The sequence below is a fragment of the Salvelinus namaycush genome, chromosome 31, assembly GCF_016432855.1.
Source record: "Salvelinus namaycush isolate Seneca chromosome 31, SaNama_1.0, whole genome shotgun sequence".
NCBI classification, from domain to species: Eukaryota; Metazoa; Chordata; class Actinopteri; order Salmoniformes; family Salmonidae; genus Salvelinus; species Salvelinus namaycush.
Window position 1 is genome coordinate 37,060,106 of NC_052337.1, and position 25,100 is coordinate 37,085,205.

Sequence of the window (25,100 nt, forward strand, 5' to 3'; positions counted from 1 at the left end):
GCTTCATCAACTGAATCAGGTTAGTTACAACTGTGGTTGGAGCGAAAACCTACAGGAAGGTAGCCCTAACCTAGGAGATCAACAGCCAACCACTGTGAAAGATGCGAGAGTTTGTGTTCTCGAAGTAGACTACGGAAAATAGTTTCATTCGTTGCAAAAATAATGAATGTTAGGAGTTGAGGAGTCGATTCCTAGCGCAATTGAAGCTTGACATGCATAAATGAGTCGACAACGGGAATCGACGGTCAAGGAGTCGAGGAATCGATTATTTCGGAGTCGACTCCCCTCCACTATTTACGTCACACACCTTACTCTCATCAGGACCAGTGCTGAAGGCTCAACTAGGTTAGGGGGAGAAGGTTAAACACACTCTCCATCGCCGTGGCAACCCCTTCATCTAGCTGAACGACTAATAGCTATTACAGTGGGTTACCTCATCGGCGTTAACGTTACATGATGGGTAAAGCAGGTGCGGTGTTGGTCTTTCGTACTATGAATCATAGGCAAGCTAGCTAGCTGTATCATCCCTCCACACAGAGCAAGCTACAGCTGTGTTGATTCCTCTGCTCTGACTCCATCTACCGCTGACAGTGGGGCAAATGAGTGAACCGGTGAAGAGTTTGCCTTCCCCTACTTCTTCAGGGGGGCAACCTGCGGGGTCTGATACCTACAAAGGCTGGCTGTATAAATGGACAAACTACTTGAAGGGCTACCAACGCCGGTGGTTCGTCCTTAGCAACGGCCTTCTGTCATATTACAGGTAATATTTGCTAGCAGCTAGCTACGCGCTAGCTATCTACTGTAGATGTCAAATCAGGCTAGCTGGCACTGCATTAATCCTAGCAAAATCCAGTGCAGTTTCAAACCAATCCCACAGTGACTGTTCTTTTAGATTAAACATGTAGTTGACAGTCTATAGAATGTGCTTGACGTTCATAATTTATATAAATTCCGTGGCTTTTTAACTAACATAGCTAGCTAGCTAGGTAGGCCAATATTACTCATCAAAACAAATATCTTATCTGTTTAGATAACGTTATGTGGCAATTAAGAACTGCATGCCACGAGCTTCATCCCCTCCCATTCCCACAGGAAGGCAATTCTCTAGTCACAGTCAATGACATGGCATAAATTAAGAATGAGCTAGCTGGACATAATTATCATAACCCCCCAAAATATCTAGCTAGCTAGAAACGTATCAGACTCCAAATGAGTGAATATATATTTTCGCCTATATGATGTAGTCATTGATATTTTTGCAAATGTCATTTAGAGAATTGTTATAGATGAACCTGTGAATAATATTTTAGATAATATTCTGGAACATTTCATTCATTTATTTATCCCTAGATATGTTCTATTCCAGGAACGACTGTCATTGTATGTAGTGTAGTATGCTCTATGTACATTAACAAGTAGGGGACCTATCTAGGTCCTAACATTTCATTATGATGATGATAATATAGGACATGTTTTACCTGATGCATCATGATGCTTTACAAATGTGTGAAAGTGTGGTCCGCTGATTCAGTAATGGCCAGTTGTTAGGCACATTTCCCTAAAACCAGTTAATAGTGAGTGATGTCAGTCAGTGTTATGCACTTTAATTGTGAGGCATTAGTCAGAGGCGTGTGTGTGTGTGTGTGTGTGTGTGTGTGTGTGTGTGTGGTGTGTGTGTGTGTGTGTAGGCTGCCCTACAGGCTGCCCTACAGTCTCGGGTGGGAATGCACAGCTCTGCTGTTATGTCATTCACAACAAAGAGAGATGGACACAGATAGAGAAACTGAAAAGCATAGATGCAAGGACTGGTGGTGAATGCAAAAACTTCCATTCAGTCATTCAGTACCACAGACATACTCCAGCAGCTGTAGCCTCCCCAAGGCTGTGGGGCGCATACCGTTTGAACACATTAGACTTAGAGCCTAATGTAGGAGCTATCGTGTTCACTGTGTTTTTATAGAGCCTAATGGGTTTTATGCACTGCTCCTTTGTAGATTCAACTCTACTTTCCCTCTCTTTCCACTCTCCTCTGTGGCATGTGTGTTTATGTAACTGTACTCTCGAGTACTACCACTGTATAAAGAGTTTATGCCCTGACCAACGCATGCACATTGCACCGACACGCACACACGAACACACTTCCAAGCACTCACATCAGCTATGCTCAAGTGGGATACTTCTATGAAATATTAAACAATTGCATGTGTGTGGATTTGTGTGTGTGTGAGAGTATGCATGCCCTGTTATGTATAATTTCTGTCTCTGTAGAACTAGATTTAGTCAGCAGCCTCTTCTCCCCTGTCTCTGTGTGTGTACGTGTGTCTGTGTGTGAATGTGTCTCTGTGCATTAGGACTCAGGCAGAGATGGCCCACACTTGCCGTGGCACCATCACCCTGGCGACGGCACACATTGAGGTGGGTGACACCTGCCACCTGGTGCTGACCAGCGGAGGGCGGAACTACCACCTGAAGGCCACTTCCGATGGGGAGAGTCAGCGCTGGGTCTCGGCTCTCCAACAGGCTAAGGCCAACACCACTCACATGATGCACCAATCAGGTGCGAGCAAGAGGAAAATCATATTTGGGTGGATTGGGAGGTTTTAAATGGGAGAGTGGGTAAAGAATGCTTAGCTTCGTATATATTTAGAAATAACGAAAATAGGACCAAACTGTAGGAATTGTGGCTGTACTACTGTACAGAACACAGTGATCTGTGACCCTGTTGAAAGGAATTGGACTATAAATGATAAAGTTATATCAAACCAATATGAAACTCACTGGGATATTTGACCTTTGGGCTTTCTTCTCATTCAAGGTGAGAATGTATATTGCGACGTTGACTAACCTTTAAAGCATCCACTACTTTTCTGAAAATTATAAGGTTAAGGACCTGAGGTAAACAAATCGTAGTGTAGTATTCAATGTCAAGGTTACCAGTGTTATTCATGCATCAACCACAAGGTGGTGCACTTGCTAAACGAATGGAACTAGTATCCCTGTTTTCTCTATATATAATGCAACATTTAAATATAATTTTACTTTGGCGGTTTGTTGTCTGTTCTCTTAAAATCTTCCAGTGCTATCATGTGGCCTTTCTGCACATTGCATTGCTAAGTGGGCACACTGCTCTAGGGTCCTTTAAAATAAATTGGCTTGATTGAACAGTCTAATTCTGAGCTATGTCTCCACCAATTGCTGGTCTCAGTCCAGGTCTCTGAATTACACTTCGTGGGCATGTGCAAATGAGGGTGACTGCCAAGGATGGTGCAAGGGTACAGTTTGTAATGGTGGCCCAGTCTCTCTCTCTCTCTCTCTCTTACTCACTCTTTCACATCTAATTTCCATCTTCCCTCACATACTTGCTCTCTATTTTCCTCTCTACCCCTCTCTCTCCCTCCCCCTCCCTTTTTTCTGAATATGATGACAGCCAGAGCTGAATGAAGTGATCCTCCAGCATTTTAACTCCTCCTCCCACTCTGCTATGGAGAGTGAGAGGGATAGAGAGGAGGAAGCAAGAGAAGGTGAAGGAGAGAGAGGCAGGGGAGTAAGAGGGAGGGTTGCTTCATATTTTAATTGAGAGAATTTTCTTTCCGTCTGCACTGTAAGGAGAAGAGAAAGAGATTGAATGCAGCCTCTGTAATGAATTTTCCTCTGTAAGTATTGATTACCTGCTATAATTATATTGAGGACAGAAATGTCAAGTAAGCTATAGTTGTGTGTGTGTGTGTGTGTGTGTGTGTGTGTGTGTGTGTGTGTGTGTGTGTGTGTGTGTGTGTGTGTGTGTGTGTGTGTGTGTGTGTGTGTGTGTGTGTGTGTGTGTGTGTGTGTGTGTGTGTGTGTGTGTGTGTCTGTGTGTGTGTGTGTGTGTGTGTGAATTCCCTGTGTTGTAATGTAAGGTGTTTTTCTTTTGTCCTCATGCTAATTCACTTTGAGAGTAAGTGGGGTAGGCTTATTTCTGGATGGGACTTTACTAGTGTGTGTGTTTATGAACTATGACAGATTTCCCAGTAGTGTTTCACAAGATTGATGAGCTGAACACCAATCAACCTCATTGGGCCTCTTATTTAATTTTTCAGCTGCACAATGGGACAAGTGTGATTTAGCTGCTACTTTGTTATTTGGCATCTTTTATATGTTCGCTTTTCTTGGCGAAAATGCCGAGTCGAAGCTCTCTCTTTTTCCTCCTTATTGATTTGAACTGACCTAAATATGACAGATGGTGGTAATAGGTCTATTAAATGTAAAGTATGTTTTTCTACAGATAGGGTTTATGACAGATTTTCTCAGGCTCTGCATTCATAGGAGAGGGGTGGGCCTCTGCCTCTGTCCCCAGTAGTCTTACCCTCTGGAAGGTTGGTTTGTTTGCGTATGCTTGTGTGTTTATGAACATGGGTTCAAACTTTAAAGTCCTTTGTTTCTTTATTCAACCTTTATTTAACAAGTCAATTATTATTTACAATAACAGCCAGGCAAGTGGCTAGGGTCCGTGCGGCCAAACAAACATATGTAGCAATAAAGCTAGGCTAAGTCAACAGGATTTGAAGGGTCTGAGCGCATTTAGATGGTTTTACATTTGCCCATGGCTCAAAGTGCTTATAGTACAGTGGACACTGATGGTGCAATAATGGTTATGTCAGTAAATGTACAGTTATGACTATAACTACTGTTCCCTGAAGGAGGGAAACGAGGTACAACACAGCTATGTGGCGTTCGCGGGCTAGCGCCCTCTACTGAAGAACATTAGAATCACGCCTGACAAGGCCAATGAACACCGTGCCTCACCGGAAGCCCCGCCTTCCACACGGAATCCTTCAATTCAGTATCGCTCTTCAATGAGCCCAGAACTAGGCGGTGCGGGGTCAAACTGATGTTGTACCTTGTTTCCCTCCTTCAGGGAACAATAGTCATAGTCATAACTGTACCTTCCCTTTCAGTCTGTCAACTCGGTACAACATAGCTATGGGGATGTGAAATCAATCCCTAAGCCCACCTCAGCGGACACCAAATTAAATGGCCCACTGCAGACCTCCCAGAGCCCGACAGGAAAACCTGCAGTACCTGGGTATTGTTCAATCTGCACGCTGCTTAATGACCCTCTTTTGCCCCAGCCGTAAGCATACTGTGGGCTACACTGGGGGGAGGTGACATCCAGCAATAAAACCTCACAAAAGTGTGTGGTGACGCCCAACTCGCCGCAGCACAAATATCTCCTACAGGCAACCCTTTAAACAACGCCCAAGACGCTGCCAGACCCCAGGTGGAGTGGGTGTGTACACCGTTAGGTAATCCCTGCCTTTTGCTATCATATGCCAGAGAAATGACCTCCACAATCCAGTGGGAGAGACGCTGCTTAGAACGCACTCTACCATGAGTCAGATTAGCAAAACAGACAAAAAGTTAGTCACGGACACCCCTGACCAGTCAATGTACATGCGTAGCGCTTGTACCAGACACACGGCATGTAACCTCCTCAGAAGCATACTGAGGAAGCGAAAAGCTCAAAAGCTAGAGACCTGTAAGACATAGTCATGACCTTAGGGGCGAAGGCCGCATTAGGACGCAACGTCACCTTCAAGTTGCCAAGAGCGAACTTCATACAGGAGGGGTGAATGGATAATGCTTGGAGATCTTCAATGCGTTTTGCCGAGGCCAAAGCCATGAGCAGGAGGGTCTTGTAGGAGAGGATCTTCAGATACAGACTCCATCGGTTGAAAGTGGGCTCACCCAGCACATCCCAAACCAAAGCCAAATCCCAAGTGGGCACAATAGGTTTACAAACCGGCCTCAGACAGCTTACACCTTCTTTTTTTAAACTGCACCGCCAGGGGATGAGTCCCTGGAGTGGCACCATCGATTCCCACATGATATGCTGAAATAGCTGCCATATACACCTTCAGGGTGGAGAATGAACTGCCCTGCTCGAAAAGCCCCTGTAGAAACATAATAAATGTCCACTAGAGCTCTGAAATGGAACAATTCCTTTATTTTGTTACCAAAGCTCAAACACTTATACCCATACAACCCTCTTGTGGAGGGTGCCCTTGCGGACTGTATAGTAGTGTTACTTTCAAAGGTAATCCCTTTGCCATCAGATTGGACCTTTTAAGGGGCCAAGCCCCCAGACTCCAAATCTCTGGCTGCGGGTGCCAGACCTGCCAATGTGCCTGGAACAACAGGTCCCTGCGCAATGGGAGTTGCCACCGGTCCCCTTCTAAAAGGCAAATGATCTCCGTGAACCACGGTCATTTGGGCCAACGTGGAGCCACAAGGATCAACGACAAACCCTCCAGACTCACCTTCTCCAGCGTGGGCTGAATCAGGTTGACTTGGGGAAACGTGCAAAGGAGGGTCCAAGGCCACTGGTGCGCGAGAGCATTAGTTCCCAGCAGAACACTCAGGTCCCTTATTGAGAAAAACAGCCGACAATACACAAAGGTCTACATCGACCCTGCCAAACATTTCCCATATCTGGGAGACCCCAGAGAACTGGACCCCCTCCACCCAACTTAGATATCAGATTCGCACCCGCGTTGATGCGTCGCCCAGAGCGAGGGAAAGTGTGCACCGCTCCACAGCAGTAGGGAGCGAGCTAAGGTTAAGAGGGGGCGAGAACGCACCCCTCCCTATCTGTTGACCTGTCCCGCTGTCGGTCCTCACCAGCACCTACTGGCCGGCCAACAACGGGACAAAGCTCCAGGTAACTGATGTGCAGTATGCTCTGCGACCCTGTCCACAACCCCCAAATTAAGCTTCCCTCACACAGCGCACCCCACCCTCGAGGGGATGCATCTGTCATGATCACCTTGAGGGATATAACTCGAACCATGGGGGTCCCCAGTGACAACAGCCACGGGTCCCTCCACCGAGCCTGTAGGCATGACGGGGTGAGTGGTTTAGATGGCGCAATACGTCCAAGAGAGTGTCTATCACCTACTGCTGGAAGCGTCGCAACAGCCAATAGCGAATCACTGCTATCATAGATGCCATCATCCCTAATAGGTGCAGGCACTGGTGAAAAAGCACAAGGTGACCTAGCCAAAATTGGACCAAGCAAAGCCGGAAACCGAAGGCACGATTCTCGACTGAGTCTAACTTGAGACCCAGAGACGTATTGGGCTGAGATGGAGTCAAGCAGCTCTTCTCTTGATTCACTATGAAACCCTGAGACTGAACATGGGAAACCAGCAATGATGCATGTAACACCACATACTCCCTCGACTCTGCTACCACCAGCCATTTGACCAGGTAGTCCAATATACTGAGCCGCAGACTCTGCATAGGTGCCAAACCCGCCTCCACAACTTTAGTGAAGTGTGAGGCGAGAGGGAAATCCCAAAAGGGAGGAACAGAACTCGTAGGCTACAGCCTCGAAATGGAACCTCAGGAACTTTCCTGTGAGGGGGATACATGGCCACATGACAGTACTCGTCCTTCAGGACGATGGAGGTGAACCAACCGCTGACTAGAACAACCGGTTGTTCGTGAGCATTCTGAATTTGTAGACCCTGAAGTGGGTTTATCACCTGTGGAAGGCGGGGCTTCCGGTGAGGCACGGTGTTCATTGGCCTTGTCAGGCATGATTCTAATGTTCTTCAGTAGAGGGCGCTAGTGCGCAAACTCCCCATAGCTGTGTTGAACTGAATTGACCAACTGAAAGATAATTAGCTACATTACACTCCCAAAGCTGTGTTATACTGAGTTGACCGACTGAAAGGTAACTAACTACATTACACTCCCAAAGCTGTGTTATACTGAGTTGACCGACTGAAAGATAACTAGCTACATTACACTCCCAAAGCTGTGTTATACTGAGTTGACCGACTGAAAGGTAACTAACTACATTACTGTCACGTTCCTGACCTTATTTCCTTTGTTTAGTCTTTGTTTAGTTGGTCAGGACGTGAGCTGGGTGGGTGTAGTCTATGTTATGTGTCTCATTGGTTTAGGTGTGTCTGATTTGCCTGATATGGTTCAAAATCAGAGGCAGGTGTTTTACGTTGTCTCTGATTGGGAACCATATTTAGGTAGGCTGTGTTCACTGTTTGTTTGTGGGTGATTGTTCCTGTTCGTGCGTTCATGTTTTTATGTTCTCAAGTTCAGGACTGTAGCGTCGTTGGTTTCTTTCTGTTTATTGTTTTTGTTCGTGTTTAAAAGTATTCAAATAAATATGGATACATACCATGCTGCGTTTTGGTCCGATCCTTGCGCCTCCTCAGACGAGGAGGATTACGACGTTCGTTACAGAATCACCCACCAAACCAGGACCAAGCAGCGTGGTAAAAAGCAGCAGCAGCGATGTCAAGACTCCTGGACGTGGAAGGAAATCCTAGACGGGAGAGGACCCTGGGCACAGCCAGGGGAATATCGCCGCCCCAAGGCAGAGCTGGAGGCAGCGAAAGCAGAGAGGCGGCGTTTTGAGGAGCTAGCTCGGCAGCAGAATAAGGATCTGGGTTACACTACTTGGGAGGAAATAGACAGGTGGTCGGTCGACCCAGGGAGAGTACCGGAGCCCGCCTGGGATTCTATGGAGCAATGTGCGGAGGGATACCGGCGAATGGAGGCAGCACGGCGACACGGTAGGAAGCCCGAGAGACAGCCCCAAAAAATTATTGGGGGGGGGCGGGGGGGGGCACTTGGAGCAGTCGGCGAAGTTGAGGGGTGAGTCTGAGATTGTCGAGGAGTTATTGGACAGATTGGAGGAGAGTGAACGGAGGGGAGATTATGAGACATTCGAGGAGTTGTTGATGAAATTGGAGGAGAGTGAAGAGAGAGAGCTGTTGGTTTGGCAGAGTATGCATGGCATTCGCCCTGAGGAGCGTGTTAGCTGTCCGATGCCACCTGTGTCAGTTCCTCGTACTCAGCCTGAAACTTGTGTTAAAGTTCCGGAAGATTTGATGCCGGCTATACACACCAGGTCTCCAGTACACCTTCACAACCCGGTGTGTCATGTTCCTGCTTCTTGCACTCATCCTGAGGTGCGTGTTCTCAGCCCACACACCAGGCCTATAGTGCACCTCGACAGTCCAATACGCCCTGTTCCTCTTCCCCGCACTCGCCCTGAGGTGCGTGTCCTCGGCCCAGTACCACCAGTTCCGGCACCACGCACCAAGCCTCCTGTGCGTCTCCAGAGCCCTGTGCGCCCTGTTGCTGCTCCCCGCACTAGCCCTGTGGTGCGTGTCTCCAGCCCGGTACCACCAGTTCCGGCACCACGCACCAGGCCTACTGTGCGCCTCAGCCGGCCAGAGTCTGCCGTCTGCCCAGCGCCGTCTGCGCTGTCCGCCTGCCCAGCGCCGTCTGAGCTACCCGTCTGCCCAGCGCCGCCTGCGCTGCCCGTCTGAGCTGTCCGTGAGCCTGCGCTGCCCATCTGAGCTGTCCGTGAGCCGCCAGTCAGCCAGGAGCTGCCAGAGCCGCCAGTCAGCCAGGAGCTGCCAGAGCCGCCTTCCAGTCATGAGCTGCCCCTCAGTCCGGAGCTGCCCCTCAGTCCGGAGCTGCCCCTCAGTCCGGAGCTGCCCCTCAGTACAGTGGGGTTATTTTGGTGGGTCATCATTAGGAGGAGGCCACGGAAGCGGGGATTAACGATGGTGGAGTGGGGCCCACGTCCAGCGCCAGAGCCGCCACCGTGGAGAGACGCCCACCCAGACCCTCCCCTATAGGTTCAGGTTTTGCGGCCGGAGTCCGCACCTTGGAGGGGGGGTGGGGGGTACTGTCACGTTCCTGACCTTATTTCCTTTGTTTAGCCTTTGTTTAGTTGGTCAGGACGTGAGCTGGGTGGGTGTAGTCTATGTTATGTGTCTCATTGGTTTAGGTGTGTCTGATTTGCCTGATATGGTTCAAAATCAGAGGCAGGTGTTTTACGTTGTCTCTGATTGGGAACCATATTTAGGTAGGCTGTGTTCACTGTTTGTTTGTGGGTGATTGTTCCTGTTCGTGCGTTCATGTTTTTATGTTCTCAAGTTCAGGACTGTAGCGTCGTTGGTTTCTTTCTGTTTATTGTTTTTGTTCGTGTTTAAAAGTATTCAAATAAATATGGATACATACCACGCTGCGTTTTGGTCCGATCCTTGCTCCTCCTCAGACGAGGAGGATTACGACGTTCGTTACAATTACTCTACCAAAGCTGTGGATTTTAATTCAGTATCAGTCTTATGGTTTCTGCTCTAATTCCCTAGTCAATGAGGTTGGGCACCAGTAAAGAGCTGCCACCATATTAAGAAGTTGTACATCCTAACAGTGACTGATATTGTTCTGGTATTGTTTTGTCCGATCAGAAGTTCACCAGATTGGGGTTTACTGAAGTCATTTGTGTGTGCGTGTACCAGCGTACTTGCGAGCGAGAGATTGTATGGGCTATGTGTGTGTCTGCGTGTGATCAGCTTTTGGGTGATTGAGTATTATAACTACAGAGGTCTTCAGTAATGACATCATAGGTGATAATATATTGGCACGCCAGTTATTTTAACTGGATGGTAGCTCTGCTGCGATCTCCATCATCTGTAAGGGTCATATTGTATTCTAGTAGCAGTAGCTGTTTCTCCTCTTCCTGGGATCTTTTCTGTCGCCGTCCCTATTGTGTGTTCCCTCTCCATCAGCTGTAGGGGTGGATCATAGTGAGATGTCTCAGAATCAGGGCCAACGAGGGCCATCTCGAACAATTACCTGCTGACGTGTTTTCCTCTGACACCCACACATGACACATGACAGTGATGATGGGTACTTAACGATCGCGCGCACACACAAACATACCATGCAGCCCTCCTCCTGTCCTACTGTATCGCAGATATTTCTCACAGTCCATTTAGACTACGTTATCACAGTTTGTGTCTTAGCAGGGGTGTGCCTATTCATACAGACATGTTTTGGTGACTATGTAGATGCAGTTGTAAACTACCTGGTGTCATAGCAGTACCATGCCGCGCAGCTGTCGGAGGTATGTATGTGTGTGTGAGAGAGAGATATCTCCCGGGCACTCTTATCTTTCTCTCTCCCACTGTGCTGTATATGGGTCATCGGATCAATGCAGATGCCTGAAGTTTTCACTATCTCGTTTTAATCTTCTTCCCCTGAGAGCTCAATAATCCAGTTTCCCCCCTCAAATGTTATTTGTCACGCGCGCCGAATACAACAGGTGAAGACCCTATAGTGAAATGCTTACTTACAAGCCCTTAACCAACAATGCAGTTTTAAGAAAAATACCTAAAGAAAATAAATAAAAGTAACAAATAATTAAAGAGCAGCAGTAAAATAACAATAGCGAGGCTATATACAGAGGGTACAGGTACAGAGTCAGTGTGCAGGGGCACCGGTTAATCGAGGTAATTGAGGTAATATGTACATGTAGGTAGAGTTATTAAAGTGACTGTGCATAGATAATAATAGAGAGTAGCAGCAGCGTAAAAGATGGGGGGGGCAATGCAAATAGTCTGGGTAGCCATTTGATTAGATGTTCAGGAGTCTAATGGCTTGGGGGTAGAAGCTGTTTAGAAGCCTCTTGGACCTAGACTTGGCGCTCCGGTACCGCTTGCCGTGTGGTAGCAGAGAGAACAGTCTATGACTAGGGTGGCTGGAGTCTTTGACAATTTTTAGGGCCTTCTTCTGACACCAACTGGTATAGAGGTCCTGGATGGCAGGAAGCTTGTGCATTGCGGTCGGAGGCCGAGCAGTTACCATACCAGGCATTGATGAAACCCATCAGGATGCTCTCGATGGTGCAGCTGTAGAACCTTTTGAGGATCTGAGGACCCATGCCAAATCTTTTCAGTCTCCTGAGGGGGAATAGGTTTTGTCGTGCCCTCTTCACGACTGTCTTGGTGTGCTTGGACCATGTTAGTTTGTTGGTGTTCTGGACACCATGGGAGTTCTTCACTGTGCACTGGAGCTCCACGGCTGCTCTGCCTGACACTGGCCTAGATTCAGAAAACCTACCTGCCTGAATGGGAGATTGTAGCTTATACATGAATGCATGTGTCACGTGAAGCAGGCAAATGCAGGAGCTGATGGATTTGGCCCAGTAGGATCTACTGTAGGCATTTGTGATATCTACATTGTTTATGCTCAAATTTACTCACAACCACTAGAGTCACAACAGTTTGACCCAGTTGTAGAAATATCCCCATGGAAATGAGAAACCTACTATTTATATCTCTGTATTTAAAGTGTCATGGTTTTAGAACGTTATTTATAGATATCACTTGTAGTGTCATTAGTATGTAAGAGTTCTGAGGTGTCAATGATGTAGACTCCAGGTGACGTTGTTGTTGTTGTCGGATGCAGATGGTAGGGTCGCGGGGACCTAGGAGACCGTGGCGGGTGGTCAGACACCAGACTCCAGCAGCTCTGAGATGTCTGTAACACTGCTGCTCTTTCTCTCACTGAGAAGTCCTTTGTCCCTGTCTCTGGGTGCCTTAAGGTCCATATAATGATCCCTCCCCAGGAATATGTCTGTCTCTGCTGCTACTGGCCTATTTATTTCCTCTCAGCTGCCTGTGACTGATGGCCCTGTTCATACCAACACGGGGAGGAGCAGAGGGAAGTGAAGTGCGTCATCTTTTTTTCTCCCTCCCGCTGCTAAAAATAACCTAGACCTGCAACTGCATGGGCCTGTGTTTCCACGGCAACGATGGAAATGTCATTCACAGCTTTCTGCTGGCGAGGGGGAGGGGAATGAGGGGGGGGGGGGGGGGGGGGGGGCAACGACAGTGTGTAGAGTTAATATATCTTTCCATCCCTCACACTCTCTCCATCTATTCCCATACATGACTTCACGTAATAGCTCTCCATCGATCCCTCCCTTTGTCTCCATGTCTATTTGTCAGTGTGAAGTTGTTTTATATCTGCGTGCGTCACAATTATAAGTGTCCACAGTATCTATGCCTCACCTTCTTGGAACATAATGGAAACTTAAATGAGTGTGACCGTCCTACGGCATGAAAGAAAATAACACTTTCCACCCTCAAAATCAATCATAATGTCTTCCACTTACAGACTGAATCAAGCTATAAGTGCTATTCTAAGAATCTGGCTTTGTAAGCAAATGCCTGAATGCATGGTAACTCTGACTCTGCCTTCCACCATGGCTGGTCTGCAGATGACTCTGGAGACGAGGCCCCTGTGCCCCAGCCAGACCGGGCCCTGACCCAGGGGGCTCTGAAGACCCTGGCCAGTAAGCTGGACGACCTGAGCACCTGCAACGAGCTAATCGGCAAACACGGCACCGCCCTGCAGCGATCCCTCAGCGAGCTCGAGGACCTGCGCACGGCCACCGACGGCACCGACAAACTCAAGACCGTCAACGAGCGTGCCACGCTCTTCCGCATCACCTCCAATGCTATGATCAATGTGAGGACCGACTCACTGCTGCTAACACTTTGCTAATATTTCAGTACAACGCCTACTGGCTACTTCAGTCGATCTTTCTGTATGACCAATGCTAGTAGTCAATCTAATGCTTTAATCAATACAACAATAAAAACTCTCAATACCACGATCAATAGAAGTGTTTATTACATATTGACTGTGTGGTGTAGCTAAGCTCTGTAGATGTGTTATGGATGTATTGTCACCTCTGTGACTGCAGGCCTGTCGGGACTTCCTGGACGTAGCAGAGACACACAGCCGAAAGTGGCAGAGAGCCCTGCAGTATGAGAGAGAACAGCGCCACCACCTGGAGGAGACTATTGAACAGCTAGCCAAGCAGCACAACAGCCTGGAGAGGGCCTGGAGAGAGGCTCCCAGCACACACCCAGGTCAGAGGCACACACACACACACACACACACACACACACACACACACACACACACACACACACACACACACACACACACACACACACACACACAAGCAGTCTGTTCTCTCCTCTCATATTTGATAGTGCAACTGATTAGAAAACACTGTTTAAGCTCTTACTGTGAAGGTAGTTTGGTGCAGTTTATTGCTTGGTGTGGATTGGAATCTCACAAGAAGCTGGCCCTCCTCTGGTCATCCCTGGCACTGCACGCAAAGTAGGCACTGTATCAGTTTGACTATGTCGCTGGTTTGTCTTTCAGAATTTCATTTATATCATACACGCACTCAGGTTAGAAAATCAGATCTACAAAAACACAAAACACGACCCCGCCCTGTGCAACTGGGTCCTGGACTTTCTGATGGGCCGCCCCCAGGTGGTGAGGGTAGGAAACAACATCTCCACCCCGCTGATCCTCAACACTGGGGCCCCACGAGGTGTGTTCTCAGCCCTCTTTTGTACTCCCTGTTCACCCATGACTGTGTGTACATGCACGCCTCCAACTCAATCATCAAGTTTGCAGATGACACTACAGTGGTAGGCTTGATTACCAACAATGACGAGACGGCCTACAGAGAGGAGATGAGGGCCCTCGGAGTGTGGTGTCTGGAAAATAACCTCTCACTCAACGTCAACAAAACAAAGGAGATGATCGTCTGACATTTACTCCTGAGGTGCTGACTTGCTACACCCTCGATAACTTCTGTGATTATTATTATTTGACCATGCTGGTCATTTATGAACATTTGAACATCTTGGCCATGTTCTGTTATAATCTCCACCCGGCACAGCCAGAAGAGGACTGGCCACCCCTCATAGCCTGGTTCCTCTCTAGGTTTCTTCCTAGGTTTTGGCCTTTCTAGGGAGTTTTTCCTAGCCACCGTGCTTCTACACCTGCATTGCTTGCTGTTTGGGGTTTTAGGCTGGGTTTCTGTACAGCACTTCGAGATATTAGCTGATGTACGAAGGGCTATATAAAATAAATTTGATTTGATTTGATCGTGGACTTCAGGAAACAGCAGAGGGAGCATCCCCCTATCCACATCGACGGGACAGTTGTGGAAAATTTTAAGTTCCTCGGCGTACACATCACGGACAAACTGAAATGGTCCACCCACACGCTGTCTGTGTGAGCAAGGAGGTCTACAAACCTGAATCAGTTACACCAGCTCTGTCAAGAGGAATGGACCAAAATTCACCCAACTTATTTTGGGAAGCTTGTGGAAGGCTACCCGAAACGTTTGACCCAAGTTAAACAATTTAAAGGCAATGCTACCAAATACTAATTAAGTGTATGTAAACTTCTGACCCACTGGGAATGTGATGAAATAAATAAAAGCTGAAATAAATTATTATCTCTACTATTATTCTGACATTTCACATTCTTAAAATAAAGTGGTGATCCTAACTGACCTAAAACAGGGAATGTTTACTGAGATTAAATGTCAGGAATTGTGAAAACTGAGTTTAAATGTATTTGGCTAAGGTGTATGTAAACTCCCGACTTCAATTGTATGTGACCAATACAATTTTATTTGATTTGAATGATCTTGTGTCCCTGGCAGACGGAGGTGAGAGGAGGCGGGAGGGGGATGCCAGTGATGAGAATGAGGACACAGAATTTTTTGATGCTATGGAGGACTCCCCTGCTTTCATCACAGTGACTGCCACTGACCACACCCAGCACAGGTCAGTCAGGGTCGCTGGGATGAAACCCTGATGAAGGAAGGTTTGCTGTTGAAACATTAGTTTAATGTATTTTGCATCGGAACTGTGAGAGTATATGGCTTTTCTTTTCTCAGTCAGGGTCGCTGACCTAATTTCTACTGATCATGGGGCCAAGTAGAGTTCATTCATATAGCTATGTAATATGACGACGCTAGTATAATTCATTACACTTCTTTATGTCTAATGAATTCATTATACTGTGTTTTGTGTATACAGTAGTCATAGTGCGTTTGTGTTTCAGACGCTCAGCCAGTAACCAGAGTATCATGAGCGGACGATTACCCAATAATGAATGGAGCCACGACGAGAAGGTGAGTCTGCAGGCTTCTGCTCTTTACCACACCTTTACATACCCAGCCGTAGTAAACCATGGACAACTGTATCTTACCTTAGGGCCTAAGGGATTGTATGATACAATATTTAATGGTGAGATCTATCCTATAATACCTCAGCTTACCTGACTGTTTGACATGTATTTGTTCTCAGGACGCTGGCTCTGACAACATGCAGCTGCGCAGAGTTAGACGCAGCCGCATCCCAGACAAACCCAACTACTCCCTCAACTTGTGGAGCATCATGAAGAACTGCATCGGCAAGGAGCTGTCCAAGATTCCCATGCCTGTAAGAGAAACGACAAGTGATTCTGCGGTCTGTACTAGTATTTGCACTATGTAGTGTGTGCGTATTAAATGCAAGCTCTAGCAATCAATCACATTTATTTTATAAAGCCTTTTTTACATCAGAAGTTGTCACTAAGTGCTTTACAGATACCCAGCCTAAAACCCTAAAGAGCAAGTAATGCAGATGCAGAAGCACAGTGGTTAGGAATAACTGTAGAAGGCAGGAACCAGGCTCCATGGGGTGGCTAGTCCTCTTCTGGCTGTACCGGTTGGAGATTTAAAGACTGGTTCATAGATGACCAGCAGGGTAAAATAATAACCATGGTGGCTATAGAGCACAGGTATTCAAATCTGCTGGTTTTCTTTTCTACCTGATAATTAATTGCACCCACCTGGTGTCCCAGGTCTAAATCAGACCCTGATTAGAGGAGAAGAATGAAACAAAGCAGTGGAACTGGCTTCCAAGTCCAGATTTGAATTTGAGGGCTATAGATGGTGCAACAGTTCAGCAACTCAGTTGGGTCTAACTCCAATGCGTGTGTCTGTGTGTGTGCGTTCCTGTGTGTGTAACCTCAGGTGAACTTCAACGAGCCCCTGTCGATGCTGCAGCGTCTGACTGAGGATCTGGAGTACAGTGACCTGCTGGACCGGGCGTCTCGCTGTGAATCGTCCCTGGAGCAGATGTGCCTGGTGGCAGCCTTCTCTGTGTCCTCCTACTCCACCACCATCCACCGCACTGCCAAGCCCTTCAACCCCCTGCTGGGGGAGACCTACGAGCTGGACCGCCTGGACGACTTGGGCTACCGCTCCATCTGCGAGCAGGTCAGACACAACGCAACGCACTCAAACACACAGACTCTCTCTCTCTCTGAAACATATGTCTGAGATGCACAGAGGGATCTTTCTATAAACAATGGGGCCAATGGGTGACATTTCTAAATGGTTTGAAATGAAAATAAAAAGGATTTTCATGCAGTTCCACATGTACTAAAAGTGAAAATATATCCAAATTGGCCCATAACTCCACCTATACAACAAGGACTATACATCCTTTAAGCAGGGTTCATACAGACAATGGTAAGTCAAATTCAAGGACTTCATGGAACTTTTTCAAGCACTTAATATGAGGACGACAATATTGAAGTTGCGGGAAACAAACGAAAGTGGCCACATCTCTCACAAAAAAAGATAAAAAATGAAATCATGAATAATTATAAAGGAGCAGAGGAATGTATAAATTGGCAACAATAATTACAAGAACTTTAAGCACCAAATTGAGGAAATGTCTGTTTCAGTACTAGGCCTATTCCAGTACTTGAATTTTGTTATTACAATACCAGATCATATTGTGAATAGGCCCACTAGGATATTTATTTCGTTGTCAATATATCCAGAATAATTAATAGGAATAGAGTCTATCCTAACAATTGCGCACAGTAGACAAAAACATATGAAAACACGAACTCATTACCTTGATGCTTTCCCTGATAAATCTAACGAGACCCTGCTGTAAATCAAGCAGAAAATAACAGATCAACATCAATTCGCTAGGGGTATTCGATCCAACGTGGATCCAGCCACAACTGTCTTCACCGGCGTAAGGAATGAGACACCAGAATATTCTGGACATTCTTCGCCACCACCTTTTTTCCAGCACTTGTGCTATCACAACAGCTTTTCGGCACTTGACTGTCATTCGGAAGATTCCTTCATGGATCAGGAAGGAATCTTCACGCTGTAACTAATCAGCTGGACACCAAATGCGCATCCAACAAGTACTATGCATAATTATTGAAGAACCACGTTAATGACAGTATCGATTTAGGTTTTTAAGTATCAAGTATCAAGGAAAGGTGACTTAGATTTTGCAATCGCATACATTATTTCGGATTTGTGTGCCCAAGAAAACTGTTTTCAAAACTGTCCGAAAGCTAGATCCAGGATTTTTACAGGGTTCAAGTTCAATGTCTAATTTAACTGATTAATGATTAATGTATGATATTTCGACAACTTACACTGCCATAAATGCAAGGACAGAAAAGTTATGTTTTATGTCACCCAATTTTGTTTAAATCCATCAAGACACCCACCATGATAAAGGGTTAAACATAGGTTTTAAATCAACTCGTGACTTTTATTGAATATAGCTGTGATCCCCCTTTATCTTAATGTAATGACATGACATTTTTTATCAATAACTTATTAAATGCTGTAACAAGTTGCTGTAACACCTGTACTAACACCTGTACTACCATTACTGTATGTTAATTCCACCTCGCAAAGTTTTCATTTTCATCTCATTTAACTTCTCGAAGTATTGCCATACAGGACTTCGCTGCTGTCGCTTGCCTTTCTCTATCATTTTTCCAACCCTTAACGACGATGACGTATTGGTGGAGAGTCGACGCCAAAATAATTGATTCCTCGACTCCTTGCACATCGACTCTCATTTCTGAGTGTCAAGATTCGATTGCACTAGGAATCGACTGCTAAGATTCAGTATTTTTGGAACGGAGAAGACTGATTATTTGCCATACTTTCGAGAACACAAACCCTCGCATCTTTCATAAAGAGAAGGGAGTCGCACAGTATAGGCAGGTCAGCCACCAGGCAGACTGAGGCAGAACCATTCACTAGGCATATCTTTCGGCAATCAAAACCAGTATCTCGTAATGGATTGCTGTAACTCGCAATTTCTTGGCTCGCAGCTTCAGTAAAGCATGGCCTATCATCAATGAATAGGATATTCTACACGCAAGACCGAAGACTGAACACACACTCGCATCATTAGTGAAGAGAAAGAGCAGGTGAGCCAGAGCGAGGGAGAGAGAAGAGGGGGCATATGTCTTGGAAGCCTCGCAAATTCACCAAAGTAGCCTAAAGTTCACCTCTTCCTCTCTGGTTTTATTTAAATTACACAACTTTCCCCAGGCCTTTATAGCTTATCATCTAGTTGGAATATAACACGGAAAATAATGTTTTTTGTGATAACTGCACTGATTTTAATTTTGTGGGAGGAAAAAAACAAAAAACATTGTATTTCAGTTAGAGATTTTTCTTAATGTTTAGGATCCCAATTTTATTTCAAGGTTCACACCCCTACGTACTGACGATGTCATCCTCCTCCTCCTGCTCTCTCAGGTCAGTCACCACCCCCCAGCCGCCGCCCACCATGTGACTTCACAGCGAGGCTGGACCCTGTGGCAGGAGATCACTATCGACAGCAAGTTCAGAGGGAAATACATTTCTGTCATGCCATTAGGTGAGCCATGCATACCCAGTACATGAATGTTCCTCCGATATGCAATAATTGCTGGTTACACATACAGAAGCATGTCACATAGCTATTTTTTTTAAATGCACATTTTGCAAGTGGTGGTCAGTGATTAAGATTAGGGAGGACAAATGTTTTTTTTAATGAACATGGACTTATTTCTATTACAGCATATTGTATGACTGTCATTCATATTCCATTCCATTCAACAAAATATAGCTAGCTCTCTCTCTTGCTTCTTTTTCATTTGTGAAGAAATTAATTTGTTCGACTATTGTATTTCTCACCACATTTTACGCACTGCAGTGCTAGCTGTAGCTTATGCTTTTTGTACTAGTTTCATTCTCTGGTCCTTTGATTGGGTGAACAACATTCAGTTCATGCTGCAAAAGCTCTGATAGGTTGGAGGACGTCCTCCGGAAATTGTCATAATTACTGTCTAAGTCTATGGAAGGGGGTGAGAACAATGAGCCTCCTAGGTTTTGTATTGAAGTCCATGTACCCAGAGGAGGACGGAAGCTAGCTGTCCTCCGGCTACACCATGGTGCTACCCCAGAGAGTTCTGTTGAGGCTACTGTACACCTTCAGTGTGTTTTAGTCAACTATTTAGTGACATTTGAATATATTTAGTATAGTTTTATCTAAAACGGATAACTTTGTTTTATGTTTCACAATTTCTTTTTTAATGAAATTTCCAGAGGAGGATGGTACATTCCTTCCTCCTCTAAGGAGCCTCCACTGGCTGATTATTTTAATTATCTCTTTCTCTCTAGGCTGTATCCACCTGCAGTTCCACTCCAGTGGGAATCACTATGTGTGGGGCAAAGTTACCTCCACGGTGCACAACATCATAGTAGGAAAACTGTGGATTGACCAGGTGTGTGTTTCACATATTTAATGTGTGTTTGTATATTTGTGTTGATCTGTTTGTCCATACTGTTTGTAGATGTGTGCTGTGTTTTGCAGAATCTGCCCCGTGGTTTCTGCCTTCCTCTACTGTCTCTCATTATGTCTGCAATACTCATCATTTCTGTTTTCTCCCATTTGTCTCCATCCCTTTATGCACTGCTCTGCTATTCTCACTCTAAACAATGTCCCGTACTATGATTATTGACATCCATAGTAAATTATTACGATAGACTGCTAACATTGATAAACTAGAAATATTGCATGTTGTGGACATAAGGCATGTTGGCATGTTGTGGAAAGTATGTAAATATTGCTAAAGCTAGGAGAATCATCAGCCTGAGGCTTGAGATAAAATAGCCTGTGTTTTTCTCTCTGTAGTCTGGGGACATTGAAATAGTCAACCACAGGACCAAGGACACCTGCCACCTCAAGTTTGTCCCTTACAGTTACTTCTCCAGAGACCTCCCACGCAAGGTAAATCCATGGTTTGCCCTCTGCCCTTTGGGTCTCTGTGCTGCATGCGGAACAATTTGAAAAAGCTCATGTAGAAACAAACTGGCAGTCCTTACCATCTTCAATGTCTCCTCCCTCTTCTGGTGTTGTGTCTCCAGGTGACAGGTGTGGTAGCAGACAGCGAGGGCACGGCCCACCATATCCTGTCTGGGACCTGGGACGAGAAGATGGAGAGTGCCAAGATAGTAGAAAGCAGCCGGGGATGTGGAGGGTCAGAGGGCAAACAAAAGACTGTCTACCAGACCCTCCAGCCCAAACTGCTGTGGAAGAAATACCCACTTCCGTAAGATCAGCCTGCCTGCATATTATGAAGTCAGCCTTATAGCACATAATGCACACTAACCTATTTATACAAGTTATTTGATTCCTCTTGCATCCTCGCACGTTATCTTACTTCCACCTCTCTACCCGTTGCTACTTGCCCTCTCCCTCTCTGTCCATCCTATCTGTCTCACCTCAGTGCCTTCTCCACCCACCAGGGAGAATGCTGAGAACATGCACTTCTTTTCCTCCCTGGCCTTGACCCTGAACGAGCCTGAGGAGGGCGTGGCCCCCACTGACAGCCGCCTGAGGCCCGACCAACGGCTGATGGAGGCGGGGCTGTGGGACGAGGCCAACGCCCACAAACAGCGTCTGGAGGAACGACAGAGGCTGGAGAGAAGGAAGAGGGAGGCACAGGCCACACAGGCCCTGGAAGAAGGTGAGGAGGGGAGTGAAAGGACTAAGGACTAGATAAGATATCTCAAGAGAGATTACAGTATAGAAACTAGGAAGAGAAAGTTTGACAATTGTGATACAGTGTATGTCAGCAAAATGTTACCCATATTGAGGAACATCTGTGTACGTTTGTGTCTCTGACTCCTTAGGGCAAGACTTTGAGGGCTTCCAGCCGCTGTGGTTCGAGAGGAGGACAGATGATTCAACGGGGGAGAGCACTTACGTGTACAGGGGTGGATACTGGGAGTCCAAAGACAGACAGGACTGGAGCCAATGCCCTGATATCTTCTAAGACTCTGCCCCTGGGACTGTGACATCATCACTGGAGGGCCGAGCTGAGGGACTGATCGACAAGCAAAGGGAGGATCCACACGCTGAAGACACATGGATATGTAGACAGCTCTTTGTCTGTGTATGTGTATTTGTGTGTGTTCCAGAAAGATAGAGCCCTCCATTGAGAATAATGTAAACTTCCCATACTTCAAGAACTGAGATATAAACATAATCTGTCCCCCTCCCCGATGTAGTTCTCTAATCAAACATGCTCTGTATCATAACACCTGTGTGTTTCTCACTCACTGAGTGAGTGTGTGAGTGTGTGTGCAACAGCGTGAGTGAGACAGACAAATAACTATTTATGAGAGAATATTTTGAGTGTGAGGGAAAGAGTTAGAAAATAGCTACTGCATGGAAAACCATATGTTTTTGAGCTGGTATGTATGGTGGTGCCTGGTGCCCCATTGATCTGGTAATAAGGTAATAACTACCGTAAGTATATAATATTATACAATAATAGGCAGAGGCCAGAAGGAAAGTGAAAGAGTTTGGGTTTTGGTGCTAGGATAGGATGTCCTGTTCCTCTGAGCTGGTTAGGAACAGAGTGTTCCTCCTGCTGGAGATATATAACATTTATGTTGCACTGGCCAATAGGAATGTCAGGAGATAAAGCTCCCCAGGTTTGTCTAACTGAAAGGTTATGAAACAAAAAGCTGCACATAGAAATAGAGTAACCAGAACAGACACGACTCTCTACTTCAAGTATCTCCAATATACTTTACATATCTATATGGAACATTGTTTCCTTCCATGCAACAACTAGGCACTCCCCAGGTTTGTAACAAACTGCTTTTCTGCAGTGCATGAAAACACAGGTGTAGAGGACGCTGGTATCACTATGGGCACTTTTGATTTAATATCTGTACAGACATAATCTCTGAGACCCAGAACTAAAATCTATACCAGTTATGTTACGTGTGTCTGTCCACAAGAGATTAGTACAGACCTAAAATAATTAGGGGAATTTTGAGGATGTTACAAGCTACCCACGATTATATCGATTTTGTTCAAATGTCTTGATTTCTCAAATGTTGGTCATACAGTCGCTAGTGAAAGTCTACACCTCCCTTGCACAGTCTTCACATTTTGTGAATTAATTTTGCTGCCTTAAAATGTAATCTCAAAAGGGAATACATTTGATTTATTTCCTACCGATCTACACAACCTTATCCACATTTTTAAGTTAAAGAGAATTCTAGAAAAATATCCAAATTAATACTATATAAAAAACAAAGATGTCTTGATTGCGTATGTCTTCACAGCCCAGAGTTAATGCTTGGTGGAAGCACCTTTGGGCAACATTTATCCATTGTTTTTATAAAAATTGCTCAAGCTCAATAAATTTGGGTGGGAGTCATTGATGGACAGCAATATTCAAACCTCAAATTTAAGTCAGGAACACTCAACACCTCTTAGAAATCCATTCTGGTGTTTTTGACGTTTTAAATTGTGTAATCATCCCACAATAATAAAACTATCCCAGGGTTAGCTTTTCAGAAGACTGAGGTGGGTTTTCCTCTAAATTTCAACCTGGGCTTTGCTCCTTTCTATTTTATTTTATCCTGACAAACTCCCCAGTCCCTGCCGGTGACCAGCATACCCATAACATGTTGCTGCCACCGCAATACTTGAAAAGACTGAGGGTTTCACTCAGTGTTGTGTTGTAATGGATTTGACCCAAGCCTGTAGTTTTTAATTTGGGCAAAAAAGTCCATGTCTGCCGTGTTGTCTTGCAGTATTACTTAACAGCCTTGTTGCAAACAGAATGGATGATTTGGAGTGGATTTTTTAAAACAGGCTTTATTCTTTTCACTTTGTCATACAGGTCAGTAATGTGGATGTGAATGCAATATTGTTGATCCTTTTCTATTTTCGAGTATTGTGGTGGCAGCATCATGTTATGGGTATGCTGGTAACTGGCAGGGACTGAGGAGTTAATGTTGATGGGAAAGACACACCAGATCGGCTTTTAGGTCTTGAGTGTTCCTGAATGATCCAGTCTCAGTCCTGACTTTTAAATATGCTTAACAATCTAAGACTAGGTTTGAATATTGCTGTCCATCCAACGACTCCCAACCAAATTTACTGGGCTTGAGCAATTTTGACAAAGTATGGATATATGTTGCCCTAATAGTTGTGCAAAATTGGTAGAATCTTATTCAAAATGTTTCACAGCTGTAATGGCAGCCAAAGGTGCTTCCACCAAGTATTAACTCTGGGGTCTAAAGACATACAGAATCAGGACATCTATGTTCTATTTTTTGTTTTGTAATTTGGAAAATTCGAAAAAAAATCTTTCACTTTGGAAATGTGAAGTAGGCAGTAGGAACAAAAATCCAATTTAATCAATTTTTAGATGTACTGAATTTTAAGGCAGCAAAATGTGAAGACTTTATAAGGGGTGTGTAGACTTTCACTAGGCACTCGTTTGAGTGCCTAATTGTGTACAGACAAAATCTTAAATTGTTTCATGATTCCTCCCTGTGCAATGAAATGTTTCAAAGTCTTATATTTTTTTAAATATTAAGAAATCATATGAATTATACTATAACATGTGTAATGGCGAGTTTCACGGTGCAATTGAGGTGGGTAATTCAATTATTACACATCTTTGTGTTTGACTGCAGGCATTTAAACATGCACAATCAATGAACTCAAACGAGTGTTGTGGCACCACGTGTAGCTCATGCATGGTTTAGTGTGCTCATACACTGTTATCTAGTATTAATTAGGCATTCATTAGTATCAATTAGTTGTTTCTAGACTTCATTCACAGAAGAACATGTGAATTCACCTCTTGTGCCCTAGGCCTTCGGAAATATATTTTTTTTTAGCTCAAACACAAAGTGTCTCAATGTAGTCTTTCAAACACTCGCAATGTCATTAGAGATGGTCTATAATGTTGTAATCGGCTTTGGTGTCAGTTCTCAACTCAAGACAAAGATGAGAAATAAATGAGACAAGCCTTCAGGAAGGATGATGTTCCCTGAAGACCCATAGCCAAGAGGAGATTTCCACTGGGACTATCTGTCTGATCTGGGCTTGCTGGTTGGATGAAGGAGCAGCAGAAGCCCTGGGGTCTCATGATGGGGTAGTGAAAGGACACTGAAGGCTGCACACTCCACTTTAGGCTACTTGTTTGATGTCACCTTGTCTCTAGCACACATGTATTCAAGGTGTAACACTGAATAAACACAAATAAATCTACCTATGTGCACTTTA

At 45.3% G+C, this 25,100-nt stretch overlaps 1 protein-coding gene across 1 annotated transcript; it reads left to right on the plus strand.

Annotated features, from left to right (window-relative positions):
• The first annotated feature begins 101 nt into the window (after window positions 1–101).
• On the plus strand, window positions 102–25,100 carry LOC120025590 (oxysterol-binding protein 2-like). The gene is made up of 14 exons (XM_038970143.1): window positions 102–124; window positions 2,352–2,557; window positions 13,085–13,335; window positions 13,574–13,742; window positions 15,344–15,470; window positions 15,751–15,820; window positions 15,996–16,130; window positions 16,706–16,951; window positions 19,271–19,391; window positions 20,177–20,280; window positions 20,691–20,786; window positions 20,924–21,108; window positions 21,305–21,525; window positions 21,692–25,100. Exons 1-14 carry the CDS (start codon window positions 102–104, stop codon window positions 21,832–21,834), a joined length of 2,097 nt encoding a protein of 698 aa, XP_038826071.1. The 3' UTR covers window positions 21,835–25,100.

Excerpts from the sequence above, each read along its gene's own strand:
- LOC120025590 (XM_038970143.1), top strand. The coding sequence starts at position 102 with ATGCGAGAGTTTGTGTTCTCGAA. Across the intron at positions 2,558-13,084 it reads TCACATGATGCACCAATCAG|ATGACTCTGGAGACGAGGCC; the intron begins GTGCGAGCAAGA and ends GCTGGTCTGCAG. Across the intron at positions 19,392-20,176 it reads CATTTCTGTCATGCCATTAG|GCTGTATCCACCTGCAGTTC; the intron begins GTGAGCCATGCA and ends CTTTCTCTCTAG.